At 44.4% G+C, this 16115-nt stretch overlaps 3 protein-coding genes across 5 annotated transcripts in view; all 3 read right to left on the bottom strand.

Moving 5' to 3' along the window:
* LOC135527734 (potassium voltage-gated channel subfamily C member 1-like) overlaps positions 1–2538 on the bottom strand; it is a 75003-nt gene extending 72465 nt beyond the window's left edge. The window contains exon 1 of the mRNA XM_064956259.1: positions 1177–2538. Coding sequence (XP_064812331.1) covers positions 1177–1797 — 621 coding nt within the window. The 5' untranslated portion in view covers positions 1798–2538. The remainder of the gene's footprint in view (positions 1–1176) is intronic.
* Positions 2539–7191: 4653 nt separating this feature from the next.
* LOC135527732 (heat shock 70 kDa protein-like) lies at positions 7192–11002 on the bottom strand. The gene is made up of 4 exons (XM_064956255.1): positions 10370–11002; positions 9798–10006; positions 9597–9701; positions 7192–9070 (listed from the first exon to the last, which is right to left on the bottom strand). Exons 2-4 carry the CDS (start codon positions 9975–9977, stop codon positions 7421–7423), a joined length of 1935 nt encoding a protein of 644 aa, XP_064812327.1. The 5' UTR covers positions 9978–10006; positions 10370–11002; the 3' UTR covers positions 7192–7420.
* An 88-nt stretch (positions 11003–11090) lies between these two features.
* Positions 11091–16115, bottom strand: part of LOC135527733 (S-adenosylhomocysteine hydrolase-like protein 1) — a 45124-nt gene continuing 40099 nt past the window's right edge. For 2 of the 3 annotated variants that reach the window (XM_064956256.1, XM_064956258.1), the window contains exons 13-16: positions 13723–13791; positions 13299–13377; positions 12803–12923; positions 11091–12115 (exon numbers count right to left, since the gene is read on the bottom strand). In XM_064956256.1, coding sequence (XP_064812328.1) covers positions 12109–12115; positions 12803–12923; positions 13299–13377; positions 13723–13791 — 276 coding nt within the window. In that variant the 3' untranslated portion in view covers positions 11091–12108. Of the gene's footprint in view, positions 12116–12795; positions 12924–13298; positions 13378–13722; positions 13792–16115 lie in introns of those variants that run through there. The other variant, XM_064956257.1, reaches the window with a different exon arrangement.

Raw genomic sequence — 16115 nt, 5'->3', positions numbered from 1 at the left:
GTTCCCCTGACTCTCAGCAGGCTTCCCCTGACTCTCAGCAGAGATCCCCTGACTCTCTGCAGGGTTCCCCTGACTCTAATCAGGGTTCCCCTGACTCTCAGCAGGGTTCCACTGACTCTCTGCAGGGTTCCCCTGACTCTAATCAGGGTTTCCCTGACTCTCAGCAGGGTTCCCCTGACTCTCTGCAGGGTTCCCCTGACTCTCAGCAGGGTTCCCCTGACTCTCTGCAGGGTTCCCCTGACTCTCAGCAGGGTTCCCCTGACTCTCTGCAGGGTTCCCCTGACTCTCAGCAGGGTTCCCCTGACTCTCAGCAGGGTTCCCCTGACTCTCAGCAGGAATCGGCCCAGGTCCACTGTGCTTGCTGGGACGTGTCCAATAATATTTTTTATGCGGCATTGCTTTTGTCAAATAAACCTGGATCAATGGAAATCTGCCTCCTTATGAAAACAAATAAGAATCTATTTTTAAGTGATGAGCATGAGACACAATATGACACACATTCATGACAGAGAGATAACAACCATTCATGCTGCTGATAGCTGTTACTGCTACGATAAGGTGCCAGGGCAAGACAGTCATAGGGACAGTCATAGGGACAGTCATAGGTGAACATGAAAATAGGCCTATAAGACTTCATCGTCTGAATTGGACTTGAATGGTTTAGTGTGTGTGTTTTATATAAAGTAGTACATAATGCCAGAGATTGCATTCTCGTCATAGAATCCTCACGTCATTAATGGTAACCTGTAGAGCTACACCCTCAATAGCATCTGCTAAATACGTGTATGTGACCAATAAAATTAGATTTGATATGTATAACCTATGTTAATTAAACGACCCCAGGAAAATAATATGGCTTTGAATTTAGTGACACAACATCATTCTCGTACGATGCCATTTCCACACCAGCGCATCCTTTCCTGCTAGCGGCTTGTCTTGTTTGGTGTTCCACAGCAGCCAGATGCAACTGAGAGAACAGACACAGCTGTTGATTATCGGTGGCGCCTCGGCGGACACGCTCTCTACAGCACCTGTTGATTGCATTGCATTATTCTAAAGATTAACTGTGGGAGTTGGTGAACAGGACGCCTATTCCTACAAGTTACAATAGTATTGTAGCGACCCTGGTTTATACGCATGGTTTATTATGCAAAACAAACAAAAAGGTACACTTACTCTAGCAGCCCTGGATGAGTAGGGGTCCTCAAAGAGTGCCCATATCTTTGGTTGACAAACTTCGCAGCATCCCCTCGATCTTTCCGGGCAGTCCTCAATGCCGAACCGTCTGGGTAGTTCATCGTCCGTGTCATCTGGGTCCGGTGGTTCGAATATGTCCAGCGCCTCCTCTGCGTCCCGATGCTGCCGGTATGTCATCCAGCAACACGGCTCCACGTCGGTCTCATCTATCCCCCAAAACGCCAACTCCTCTTCAAAAAGAGGCCCGCAGACATCGGCGGGGCAATGAAGCTTGCCAGTTCTATAATAGTTCAACACATAAGCGAATATGCCAGGGTGCCTGTCGAAAAATAACTCGTTTGTAGTTGGCGTTATGTGTCCTACGGGGAGGGATTCCTTGTTTGCGTTTGTCTCTGGCGGGTCGGCTAACCAGGCCAGGCGTGTCCCCGGTAGGGTCCTAAGTGTGCTCTTGTAAGTTTCGTGTCTTGTGCCACCAACATTGATAACAATTTTCTCCGAGTCCTCCCCCCTGGTCATCTCTTCCTTCAGACATGTCTTGGACGGAGGCTTGTTACCTGACTTTCGTCCTCGGTAAGACGAAACACACACCGAGCTGATCATAGATTTAGATGAATAGGCGGTTGGTTATTACGTTGGTTTGTGTTTATCCTTTATTATATACCCCTGAAGCAACTACACGGTGACGGTTCAGAGTTCGTTCTCATGTCAGTCCTTGTGATACGACTCATTTATCCAACTATTCGTCCCGTTGACAGTTGGTTCTCTGCTTCAACAAGTCCAATGCGAGCGGCAGACAGAGTGGCCTTGAATAAAAACCACCTGCGATAAATACCTCCCCTAAATAATTTTCGCAATCTCAAAATATCTCTAGAAATCTGGGATTGGCGGGCTTTTGTTCACAAAATATTTGTTTACTAATATAAATGATTTATAGCCTAATGTCTATAAATAAGCTAATGTTGTAGCTTCAATAATTCAACAGTTCAGTCAAGGATACCTACTTCGCGACCTTAAACGAGAGTTTCAAATGATGGAATATTGGGAGTATTGTATTCTACGTCGAATCTATAAATTGTGCAAATTTGGAGAGCTGCTATTGCTATGTGAATGTTGTCAAATGATTGGAGCCGCTTAAAAGCGATAACCCAAGGTCCTCACCTTAGTCACGAAATCCATCTGAGTCCCCCCCTCAACAAAAAAAAAAAAAATCGAACAAGTTTCTTTAACGTGAAAGTTGACCCCTATGATCCGAAATGGATAAACGCGCTTGGAATATTCCATCAATTTGCAATTTGCGATGTCGTCCTCGAGGCAGAGAGGCGCGTGAGATGTGTGAGGTTGTTTTTCAGGAAGGTTCAGGATCTTTTGCTTCTCCAACCAGAAGTATCCTCCCTCCTCCTCCCTCAGCCTCACCATAGTCAGTCAGAGACGACACAACCAACACATCCTGCAGGCTGCCTGGGGCGTGCAACAGCCCCAATAAATTAACCCTTTTTGCGCTGAAGAGTCATTTGAAGGAGATATTATTCTATGCCACTCCCTTTAATTTAATTTAATATTTAATAAAATATCACCATCTGTAGATTCATGCAGACATCAGGGGTACACCTCATTATATATAGAGACTCAATTAGGCCTGTGTCAGCAACTTGTTGGGTGCGCTGTGCAATGTAGGCTGAGGACACATCAGGGGTACACCTCATTACATATATAGAGAGAGACTCAATTAGGATAGCTAAACAATGAATTCACACACACACACACACACACACACACAAAACACCTCTATAAATATGAAATGATATGAGTTACATTACTGTGAGGTCCTTGAAAGATGGGCAGCTTCCTTTGCTGTAATGCAGCAGGTGTACTTCAAACTATACATCATTGTCTATATATATTCCTCACTCATGTGTTGCTACCAAGGTGCCGATCAGCACTTATACAAGTCCTTTGAGATATGGTCAGGAAGTAACAGTTGTTATTACCCATGGATCACCTTTTCATAACAACATCATTAGAAAATCGGAGCATCGTGATTGTAGTTCTATATTATCAACAATTATCTTTCTTCTATGTTATTAAAAAGTGATGCTGTGCGAGAGCAGCTTTCACTTCTCCTTCTCGTAACACATGTGCTCTTGCAATCAGGAGGGAATGTGATGCGATGCCTGTACTTCACTCTTGAATGTTTCTCTTCCTCGCACTGATGCTCTTTGACTAAGATGTGTCTCCTTCATTTGAGGAGGCGGATTTGACAGAAATGCATTACCACCAAGTTATCCTTGTATCAACTTAACTGCTGAATGAAGAAGGAAAACAACAATTGCATGGGATAGAATAAGCATTAACGCTACCTGTTGTGTCCTAATGCCATGACCACTTTGGAAATAAGTGGTTAGAGCGTTGGACTAGTAACCGGAAGGTTGCAAGTTCAAACCCCCGAGCTGACGAGGTACAAATCTGTCGTTCTGCCCCTGAACAGGCAGTTAACCCACTGTTCCTAGGCCGTCATTGAAAATAAGAATGTGTTCTTAACTGACTTGCCTAGTTAAATAAAGTTAAAATATGTTAAATGAGCTGAAATAAAACAGCCCAGAAATGTTCCATGCACACCAAAAGTTTATTTCTCTCAAATGTTGTGCACAAATTTGTTTACATCTCTTTTGGTGAGTTTTTCTCCTTTACCAAGATAATCCATTTACCTGGCAGGTGTGGCATATCAATAAGCTGTTTAAACAGCATGATCATTACACAAGTGCACCTTGTGCCGGGGACAATAAATGGCCACTCTAAAATGTGCAGTTTTGTCACACAACACAATGCCACATATGTCTCAGGTTTTTGAGGGAGCATGCAATTGGCATGATGACTGTTCACCACAGCTGTTGACAGACAGAATATGCATTGCTCTACCATAAGCCACTTCCAAAATAGTTTTTTTAGATTTTGTCAGTATGTCCAACTGGCATCACAATCACAGACCAAGTGTAACCAGGACCTCCCCATCTGGCTTCTTCACCATCTGCAACCAGCCAACTGGACAACTGATAAAACTGTGGGTTTGCACAACTGAAGAATTTCTGCACAAACGGTCAGAAACCGTCTCAGGGAAGCTCATCTGTGTGCTCGTTGTCCTCAACGGGGGTCGTGACCTGATTGCAGTTCTGCGTCGTAACGGACTTCAGTGGTCACTAGGCAACCCTGGAGCGGCAGGGTAGCCGAGTGGTTAGAGCATTGGACTAGTAACCAAAAGGTTGCAAGTTCAAATCCGAGCTGACAAGGTTACAAATCTGTCGTTCTGCCCATGAACAGGCAGTTAACCCACTGTTCCTAGGCCGTCATTGAAAATGAGAATTTGTTCTTAACTGACTTGCCTAGTAAAATAAATGTAAAAAAATAAATAAAAAATGCTCACTTTCACTGGAGAAGTGTGCTCTTCACGGATGAATCACAGTTTCAACTGTACCGGGCAGACAGAGTGTATGGCGCCGTGTGGGTGAGCGGTTTGCTGATGTCAACGTTGTGAACAAAGTGCCCCATGGTGGCGGTGGGGTTATGATATGGGCAGGCATAAGCTACAGACAACGAAAAAAATAGCATTTTATTCGATGGCAATTTGAATGCACAGAGATGGGATCCTGAGGCCCGTTGTCGTGTCACCATCCCCTCATGTTTCAGCGTGATAACGCAATCCATGTTTCACAATTACTGGAAGCTGAAAATGTCCCCGTTCTTCCATGGCCTGCATACTCACCAGACACGTCACCCATTTAGATTGTTTCAGATGCTCTGGATCGATGTGTACGACAGCGTGTTCCAGTTCCAGCCAATATCCAGCAACGTCACACAGCCCTTGATGAGGAGTGGGACAACATTCCACAGGCAACAGCCTGATCAACTCTATGTGAAGGAGATGTGTCACACTGCATGAGGCTAATGGTGGTCACACCAGATACTGACTGGTTTTCTGATCCACGCCCCTACCTTTTTTTTTATGTATATGAGATCAACAGATGCATATCTGTGTTCCCAGTCAGGTGAAATCTATAGATTAGGACCTAATGAATTTATTTCAATTGACTGATTTCCTTATATGAACTGTAACTCAGGAAAATCTTAGAAATTGTTGCATGTTGTGTTTATATTTTTGTTCAGCTTCGTAATACATTCATGTCATCCCCCATCTTGTGATGCGTTTCATTTTCAGACCCAGAGTCAAATGTAATTTAATTCTGCTCACATAGGCTGCTTAGTGTTTACACTTGTAGAGACTATTCTGATGAGCATATTAGCATATTCATATTCATTACACAAGATAAGTCGGCTTCAACAGGTGAACAGGTTCAAAATAACCTATTTTGAAATAATGAGTTTCTTTGCTTGCCTAACTCTGCCATCTAGTGTACATATTGATGCATAACATCTTGAGAATAAACTAAAGAAACCAATCATTTAAACTGTTATGGGTTTAATTGAACACATAATTGAATGAAACCCTATTTCCCTACATAGTCCACTACTTAGTCCACTACCCTATGGGCACTGGTCAAAAGTAGTGCACTATATAGGGAATAGGGTTCCATAGGGCCCTGGTGTAAAGTAGTGCACTATGTAGGGAATATAGTGCCATAGGGCTCTTATCTAAAGTAGTGCACTATATAGGGAATAGGGTGCCATAGGGCTCTGATCTAAAGTAGTGCACTATATAGGGAATAGGGTGCCATAGGGCTCTGGTCTAAAGTAGTGCACTATATAAGGAATAGGGTCCCATAGAGCTCTGGTCTAAAGTAGTGCACTATATAGGGAATAGGGTGCCATAGGGCCCTAGTCTAAAGTAGTGCACTATATAGGGAATAGGGTGCCATAGGGCCCTAGTCTAAAGTAGTGCACTATGTAGGGAATAGGGTTCCTAAGGGCTCTGGTCTAAAGTAGTGCACTATATAGGGAATAGGGTGCCATAGGGCTCTGGTCTAAAGTAGTGCACTATGTAGGGAATAGGGTACCATAGGGCTCTGGTCTAAAGTAGTGCACTATGTAGGGAATAGGGTACCATAGGGCTCTGGTCTAAAGTAGTGCACTATATAGGGAATAGGGTACCATAGGGCTCTGGACTAAAGTAGTGCACTATGTAGGGAATAGGGTGCCATAGGGCCCTGGTCTAAAGTAGTGCACTATATACGGAATAGGGTGCCATAGGGCTCTGGTCTAAAGTAGTGCACTATGTAGGGAATAGGGTACCATAGGGCTCTGGTCTAAAGTAGTGCACTATATAGGGAATAGGGTACCATAGGGCTCTGGACTAAAGTAGTGCACTATGTAGGGAATAGGGTGCCATAGGGCCCTGGTCTAAAGTAGTGCACTATATACGGAATAGGGTGCCATAGGGCTCTGATCTAAAGTAGTGCACTATATAGGGAATAGGGTGCCATAGGGCTCTGGTCTAAAGTAGTGCACTATGTAGGGAATAGGGTACCATAGGGCTCTGGTCTAAAGTAGTGCACTATATAGGGAATAGGGTGCCATAGGGTCCTGGTCTAAAGTAGTGCACTATATAGGGAATAGGGTGCCATAGGGCTCTGGTCTAAAGTAGTGCACTATATAGGGAATAGGCTGCCATAGGGCTCTGGTCTAAAGTAGTGCACTATGTAGGGAATAGGGTTCCATTTGGGACGTATTTATGTTCACTTGAGTATAAGTGAATGAATAATCCATCGAAACATACATAATCAAGTTTGGTCTGAATATCAATGTCAATCTCGCTACTGTTGTAGAGTACATTGTTTATAAACTTGAGTATAGTATTTGTATATTTTTTTAACATTTGAATGGTAATAATTACAAAGGATTTATTTAAAAAAAAAAATAATAATAATTATCTGAACTGTGGCTGTATTGTGAGAGAGTATACGTGAGAAGAATGATACAAAAACAACTGGGCATGGCATTTCACTTAGTGTTCAAATAAATAACACATAAATATTGCACTCTTAATTCTGATGCACATAATCACCATTTAATGAATTTCTGCAAACAGTTTAGGATTGAAGATTTGACACAAAAAATAAAGTGCACTTGTAGTGACAGCAAATCTATGTACATATATAGTGGTATGAAAGTTGAGCTAGCTGACAAACAGTACCTATATTAGAAGCACCATTAGCTTATGAGGCCTCTTTAGTGATTGATCCATTGATCGGCAATTGATTTACTGATTGATTATTTAGTCCACCTCTTCAATGGTAGGGCCCTGGGAGCTAGCACCGCCCCCAGCCTGGCTGCCACAACTCCCCATTGGACTAGCCCCTCCCGCCCCCTGGTAGAGCTTGGATACGATTGGGTTACACACCCTCTCCAGCTCCTTCTGTTGGTATTCAAACTCCTCTTTCTCAGCCATCTGGTTGTTCTCCAACCAGGAGATAGTTTGGTTGCACTTCTCAACAACCTTCTTCTTGTCATCCTCGCTGACCTTCCCTGCCAGGTTTGGATCTTCTACACTACTCTTCATGTTGAACGTGTAGGACTCCAACCCGTTCTTGGCTGCTATCTTCTCCCTCTGGGCATCGTCCTCAGCTTTGTATTTGTCTGCGTCCTGCACCATCCTCTCTATGTCTTCTTTACTGAGTCGCCCCTTGTCGTTGGTGATGGTGATCTTGTTCTCCTTGCCTGTACTTTTATCCACCGCCGACACGTTCAGGATGCCGTTAGTGTCGATGTCGAAGGTCACCTCGACCTGTGGAATTCCCCTCGGAGCGGGAGGGATACCCGTGAGCTCAAACTTTCCCAGCAGATTATTGTCCTTGGTCATGGCTCTCTCTCCCTCGTACACCTGGATGAGCACACCTGGCTGGTTGTCAGCATAGGTGGAGAAGATCTGGGTCTGCTTGGTGGGGATGGTGGTGTTACGTTTGATCAGGGCGGTCATGACCCCTCCAGCCGTCTCGATGCCCAGGGACAGAGGAGCCACGTCAAGGAGGAGAAGGTCCTGGACGTTCTTAGAGGTGTCGCCCATCAAGATGGCCGCTTGGACAGCAGCGCCGCCTGCCACCGCTTCATCTGGGTTGATGCTCTTGTTGAGTTCCCTTCCATTAAAGAAGTCCTGCAGGAGCTTCTGAATCTTAGGGATTCGAGTGGAGCCACCGACCAGGACTATCTCGTGGACCTGAGCCTTGTCCATCTTAGCGTCTTTCAGGGCCTTCTCGACCGGGTCCAGGGTTCCCCTGAAGAGCTCCGAGTTGAGTTCTTCAAACCGAGCCCTGGTGATGGAGGTGTAGAAGTCCATGCCTTCGAAGAGGGAGTCGATCTCGATGCTGGCCTGGGTACTGGAGGAGAGGGTTCTCTTGGCCCTCTCACAGGCGGTCCTCAGCCTTCTCACTGCCCTCTTGTTCTGGCTGATGTCCTTCTTGTTCTTCCTCTTGAACTCCTCCACAAAGTGGTTGACCAGGCGGTTGTCAAAATCCTCCCCTCCCAGGTGAGTGTCCCCGGCTGTGGCCTTCACCTCAAATATCCCGTCCTCGATGGTCAGGATGGAGACGTCAAAGGTGCCTCCGCCGAGATCGAAGATGAGAACATTGCGCTCCCCTCTCTTGCCTTTGTCCAGGCCATAGGCGATAGCCGCCGCCGTGGGCTCATTGATGATCCTCAGGACGTTCAGTCCAGCGATCACCCCAGCGTCTTTAGTAGCCTGCCTCTGGGAGTCGTTGAAGTAGGCTGGCACTGTGATGACTGCATTGGACACCTTCTGGCCCACGTAGGCCTCAGCAATCTCCTTCATCTTGACGAGGACCATTGAGGAGATCTCTTCGGGGTAAAAGGCCTTGGTCTCTCCCTTGTACACCACCTGGACTCTGGGCTTTCCACCGTCGCTGATCACCTAGAAGAGTGAGAACAACAAGGTCATGAAGTCTATTGATATACTCAAGCTTTTCACATCTTTTAGTGTATGTAACCCTGTATGTATGTATGTATGTATGTATGTATGTATGTATGTATGTATGTATGTATGTATGTATGTATGTATGTATGTATGTATGTATGTATGTATGTATGTATGTATGTAATCCCGTATGTATGTATGTATGTATGCATGTATGTAACCCCGTATCTATCTATGTATGTATGTATGTATGTATGTATCCCCGTATCTATGTATGTATGTATGTATGTATGTGTGCATGTATGTAACCCCGTATCTATGTATGTATGTATGTATGTATGTATGTATGTATGTAACCCCGTATCTATGTACGTAACCCCGTACACGTACACCGTACGTGTTTTTGCGTTTATTTGTTTGTGATTTTTCTGTTACAATTTGTAGAAGAATGAGCACTTGGTTGTAATACATTTGAGCTTGTATTTTTCAGAACTAAAAAAAAAAAAATACTATTTTAAATCACCTTGAAGGGCCACAGCTTCATGTCTGACTTAACAATCTGGTCGTCGAACTTCCTGCCAATCAGGCGTTTGGCGTCGAACACAGTGTTAGTGGGGTTCATGGCCACCTGCAGTGAAATAATTTAAATATAATTGATTTTTTTGAAAACAAAATACATTAATCTACAAGATTAGACAGACAGACTTTCCAAAGTGGGACCTACCTGGTTCTTTGCTGCATCTCCAATGAGTCTCTCTGTGTCGGTGAAGGCCACGTAGCTGGGGGTTGTTCTGTTTCCCTGGTCGTTGGCGATGATCTCCACCTTGCCATGCTGGAACACCCCCACACAGGAGTAGGTGGTGCCCAGGTCAATGCCAATGGATACTCCCTTTGCTGAAGACATCTTGGTTAATTTTGTCGTTGTTTGAGTTTCTGGATGAGTAAGATTAAGAACAATATTTTAGTATCATGATTTAATATTTTATGTATTTTATGAAAGGTCTTACTGTTATTAATATTATTATTATAACATTTATATACTTTATGATATGATTCAGTCATTTACACTCAACTGAGATGTCTAGAGGTGTATAGTATTGAACTTGGACATGGTCTACATACCTACAATTCAAATCATGTAAATAACTGCTTATTTACATTCGATTTTTTAATGGTTTTGGTAATATGTTTTTTCTCTCCCTGTTCATAGTCAGAATAATCAATAATCAATCCATTTAAGGTAAATGTATAGGCATGGTCTACGAACTGTACGTCAGCGTCAACATTATAACTTACAACGGTAGACAGCTTGGTTCTTCTCTTCGATATATTGAAGGACCTCGTTTCGAGTCCTGAGTGGTTTCCGCCCCCCTGCTCGGGTCTTTGCTCTTGAGTCGTGTGGTTATTCCAAAAATACATATACCTCAACTGAGAGAGATCCATGGCTTATATACATAAAAACAGCTTTCTAGAATGATCACACTTCTTCTGTGACACGTAAATCTCTAGAATATTCACCGGCTTTGCCAGCTGCAGTAACTAATATTAGTTCCTGCAGCCGTTGCGACGCTCTGGGAAAGCCGGTGAATATTCTAGAGTTGGAGGCAACCTGACACCACACCAGTAGAGCTGAACACAGGGCGGCGAGCCAACATTCTGCACCGTTTTGAAAAGGCAATAGGCAACAGGTTCGGGAAAGTGCGCGAAAGAGCATTTATGAACATGAAAAGTCATTTTAGACGTGGATCTCGCTGGAAGAATGAAAAGGTAAGAATGTAACACTGGAAATGGCTGCTTCTCTCTGACACACACAGTGGCAGAGCGCCACCGGTTTATAGCCCCACACGTTTTAGCTAAAATAAAATATATTTACACTACCGGTCAAAAGTTGTGATGTATATGGTGGCTTTGCTGGCATGCTTCCCACTTTTCTTTTTTGCCCAACAAGATTTACATGCTAAAATTGCCAATGCACACAGACACACACACACACACACAAATAAATTCTACAAACAAATTATAAACGTATATTTCTGTTTATTAATTATAGGATGAGCTTATTGCTGCTATATCATACATCCAGTTACAACAATCACAAGTATAAATAATTTAGATGATCAACATAAGCAAGTGAAAGCAGAAATCACCACAAGGCCATGTCTGTCAACGTACAACTTAAAAATCAACAGAACCATTTAGCGACAGCTGAACAGCTTCCACGAGAGACTTTACAAATCAACTTGGACAAACTGTGCTTTTAAATCTATAAAATAGAGAAGAATGTCAAACATAACCAATTGCCACGAATGTAACGTAACATTGAGATAAACTGATAGCAAGTGGCTGTGAAGACACATCGACTCTCAGCTTAAAATGACACGGAGCTTCTTCAATGCGTCACCAGACATTAAAACAGCCCAGTTAGGATCACAAACCCAATTCTGGCTCATGGAATGTACTTCATTTAAAATGTCAATGGGTGTGTGTGTGTGTGTGTGTGTGTGTGTGTGTGTGTGTGTGTGTGTGTGTGTGTGTGTGTGTGTGTGTGTGTGTGTGTGTGTGTGTGTGTGTGTGTGTGTGTGTGTGTGTACACAGTAACAGTGACATATTGACATTAATGAACATTGTGATTGTGACTAAATTGATACTTCAAGAGATTAAAGCATAGCCAGCAGACTAAAATTATATGACTAACGTGTAAAGTCCCAAATGACACCCTATTCCCTATGTAGTACACTACTACCCATAGGCTCTGGTCAAAAGTAGTGCACTACAAATGAAATAGGGTGCCATTTTGGAACATGTCCTTGGTCTCTGCTGCTTGATATGCATGGTTAGATTCATGCACCTGACAGACAAGTTAGATATAATCAATATTATTATGCGTGACAATGTTAATAATAACATTTACATTCAGCAAAAGCAAAATGATTATTATTCTTCCCTTTTGTAATAACTTAACAAATAAAATAGAGATATTATATTCACTTATTCCATATGTTGCTGCTTGCAGGTCACCGCGATGTCCATTTCCATTAATACCTTGGAGACATAGACAGTAGGTATGATTTCATTAAAAAACAAATCATGTGACTACAGTTTGATTGAATTTGTCTACATAATATCCGTGTAATACAGAACCATGTGCCATATCATTTTTTGGTTTGTTGCTGTTCCATGAGTGTTTGATTACTTTCCCCTTTTCCAGAACTAGTTAAGTACCACTTACTAAACCCACATCTAATTACTCAAACCCACAGATCATCCTTCTTGACTGTTTTCCCCCAACACCCATCGCCAGACTCACTCAAATACAGACAACCTCATCAGAGTCATTACCGTGGCAACCGGTAATATTACCTCAAAATATTTGATGAGAGAATACTCGTTTTGTTTTTGGTTTTTCTTGCTGACTTGGTTTTTGACATTTTGCATTTAGAATTTCTTATTTCACTTTTAGATTTATTTTGTATTCCTTTGTTTGTAGCCTAGGTTAATTGTTTAGCTTGACATTTGATAGTGGTCCTCACTCCAACCCTATCGCAGAGTTGATCACCAGTCGAGTCATACCAAAGACTCTCAAAATGGGACCTGATTGCTCTCAAGGCCCTTCGACCAGATGTCCTGTAAGCAGGAGATATGGACAGTTCTGGTTCGGACAAGGCTCACTTAAATGTTTCAATAGGGAGACAATCAGGTAGAGAAAAGACAAGGAGAATGTCTCAGTACCTGTAGTAGTTGGGTTTGAAGGGTCCATTCTTGTTCAGGCCCATGTATTTGGCCTGCTCGTCAGACAGCTCTGTCAGGTGGGCGTCAAAGTTGGGCATGTGCAAGCTGGCCACGTACTCATCTGGATGGAAGACACAGGTGGATTGTGAGGAGGACGCCTCTTTTGTAGTTCACTACTTATAACCCACACATACTTGTTAGGAAAATGGAGCGTTGTGGTAAAAAGAAAACACTAGGTGGCGACGTCGAGCCACATACAACAAATTGCCCATTGAAACCTATGCGGTACACATTTATCACATGAATTCATTAACATTTTCACTAATAAGGCTCAGTCAGAGACTACTTGTATGTATGCAGATCAATGCTCTGCTCCTCAAATGGCACCCTATTCCCTACATAGTGCACTAACTTTGACCAGAACCCTATGGCCTGGTCCAAAGTAATGCACTATAAAGGGAATCTAGGGTGCCATTACGGACGGCCCAGGTCTTACCCATTTTCTTAGGCAGCAGGTAGACGTCCTGTTTGTAGCGTCCCTCAGGAGCATTGAATAGCTCAATCAGAGCCAGGGCCTGCGGAGAGACACAGACCACCACAGAGTCTCAACGCTGCCAACATCCCATTCCCACAAAGCTCAGGTAACAGCAGAACAACAGGAGAGCTCCTAACTCAAGTCTTGTCTTCAGCAAACCCCTAAAGCAACAAGTATGACTAATAAAAAAAACACCTCAGCATTTTCACATTCATTTTAGGGGTGCTTAGATATTATTGGTACAGACTATTGTCTAAGTCTATATGACAAGCATTAAAAAAAAATACATTAAAAAACCCAAATTAATATTTTTAGGAATAGAAAATAAATAGTTTTCCTGTGTGTTTTTCACACAACTGTCATCTAAACAAACTAGATGCCTCACCTGAGTAGTAGCTGTGATGGACAGAACAAACGTGGGGACTGTGGAACAGCTCAGATTCAACAGACGACCCTATAGGGAAACACAGAGCACACACAAATCGACTGGTCAGTCATGTAGCCATTCACAGGGAAACTGACAATGCACTTTGAAATCAAAACAGAGATTAGAAGAGATAGAAGAGCATAACACACAGATGAGTCCAGCTATGAAAGAAGATCCCAGAGTACACCCTGATACTACACCCCAGTGTACACCCTGATACTACACACCAGAGTACACCCTGATACTACACACCAGAGTACACCCTGATACTACACACCAGAGTACACCCTGATACTACACCCCAGTGTACACCCTGCTACTACACCCCAGTGTACACCCTGCTACTACACCCCAGTGTACACCCTGCTACTACACCCCAGTGTACACCCTGATACTACACCCCAGGGTACACCCTGATACTACACCCCAGTGTACACCCTGATACTACACCCCAGTGTACACCCTGATACTACACCCCAGGGTACACCCTGATACTACACCCCAGTGTACACCCTGATACTACACCCCAGGGTACACCCTGATACTACACCCCAGAGTACACCCTGATACTACACCCCAGGGTACACCCTGATACTACACCTCAGAACACCCTGATACTACACCCCAGAGTACACCCTGATACTACACCCCAGAGTACACCCTGATACTACACCCCAGTGTACACCCTGATACTACACCCCAGAGTACACCCTGATACTACACCCCAGTGTACACCCTGATACTACACCCCAGAGTACACCCTGATACTACACCCCAGTGTACACCCTGATACTACACCCCAGAGTACACCCTGATACTACACCCCAGAGTACACCCTGATACTACACCCCAGAGTACACCCTGCTACTACACCCCAGTGTACACCCTGATACTACACCTCAGAACACCCTGATACTACACCCCAGAGTACACCCTGATACTACACCCCAGAGTACACCCTGATACTACACCTCAGAACACCCTGATACTACACCCCAGTGTACACCCTGATACTACACCCCAGAGTACACCCTGCTACTACACCCCAGTGTACACCCTGATACTACACCCCAGTGTACACCCTGATACTACACCCCAGTGTACACCCTGCTACTACACCCCAGTGTACACCTTGATACTACACCCCAGGGTACACCCTGATACTACACCCCAGGGTACACCCTGATACTTCACCCCAGAGTACACCCTGATACTACACCCCAGAGTACACCCTGATACTACACCCTGATACTACACCCCAGAGTACACCCTGATACTACACCCCAGAGTACACCCTGATACTACACCCCAGAGTACACCCTGATACTACACCCCAGTGTAGACCCTGATACTACACCCCAGGGTACACCCTGATACTACACCCCAGAGTACACCCTGATACTACACCCCAGAGTACACCCTGATACTACACCCCAGAGTACACCCTGATACTACACCCCAGAGTACACCCTGATACTACACCCCAGTGTAGACCCTGATACTACACCCCAGAGTACACCCTGATACTACACCCCAGAGTACACCCTGATACTACACCCCAGAGTACACCCTGATACTACACCCCAGAGTACACCCTGATACTACACCCCAGAGTACACCCTGATACTACACCCCAGAGTACACCCTGATACTACACCCCAGAGTACACCCTGATACTACACCCCAGGGTACACCCTGATACTACACCCCAGAGTACACCCTGATACTACACCCTGATACTACACCCCAGAGTACACCCTGATACTACACCCCAGGGTACACCCTGATACTACACCCCAGGGTACACCCTGATACTACACCCCAGTGTACACCCTGATACTACACCTCAGAACACCCTGATACTACACCCCAGTGTACACCCTGATACTACACCCCAGAGTACACCCTGATACTACACCCCAGTGTACACCCTGCTACTACACCCCAGAGTACACCCTGCTACTACACCCCAGTGTACACCCTGATACTACACCCCAGAGTACACCCTGATACTACACCCCAGAGTACACCCTGCTACTACACCCCAGTGTACACCCTGCTACTACACCCCAGTGTACACCCTGCTACTACACCCCAGTGTACACCCTGCTACTACACCCCAGTGTACACCCTGATACTACACCCCAGTGTACACCCTGATACTACACCCCAGAGTACACCCTGCTACTACACCCCAGTGTACACCCTGATACTACACCCCAGAGTACACCCTGATACTACACCCCAGAGTACACCCTGCTACTACACCCCAGTGTACACCCTGATACTACACCCTGATACTACACCCCAGAGTACACCCTGATACTACACCCCAGTGTACACCCTGATAC

This window comes from Oncorhynchus masou, chromosome 33 (assembly GCF_036934945.1).
Source record: "Oncorhynchus masou masou isolate Uvic2021 chromosome 33, UVic_Omas_1.1, whole genome shotgun sequence".
NCBI classification, from domain to species: Eukaryota; Metazoa; Chordata; class Actinopteri; order Salmoniformes; family Salmonidae; genus Oncorhynchus; species Oncorhynchus masou.
Note: the sequence above shows the minus strand (reverse complement) of the source record. Positions and strands in the feature narration are given on the sequence as shown.

What these genes read in the sequence shown, in the direction of transcription:
- LOC135527732 (XM_064956255.1), bottom strand. Translation starts at nt 9,977, where the DNA reads ATGTCTTCAGCAAAGGGAGTATCCATTGGCATTGACCTGGGCACCACC. An exon ending in GAGATGCAGCAAAGAACCAG is followed by an intron (nt 9,702 to 9,797) that starts GTAGGTCCCACT and finishes ATTTCACTGCAG; the next exon opens with GTGGCCATGAACCCCACTAA. An exon ending in TGAAGCTGTGGCCCTTCAAG is followed by an intron (nt 9,071 to 9,596) that starts GTGATTTAAAAT and finishes TCACTCTTCTAG; the next exon opens with GTGATCAGCGACGGTGGAAA.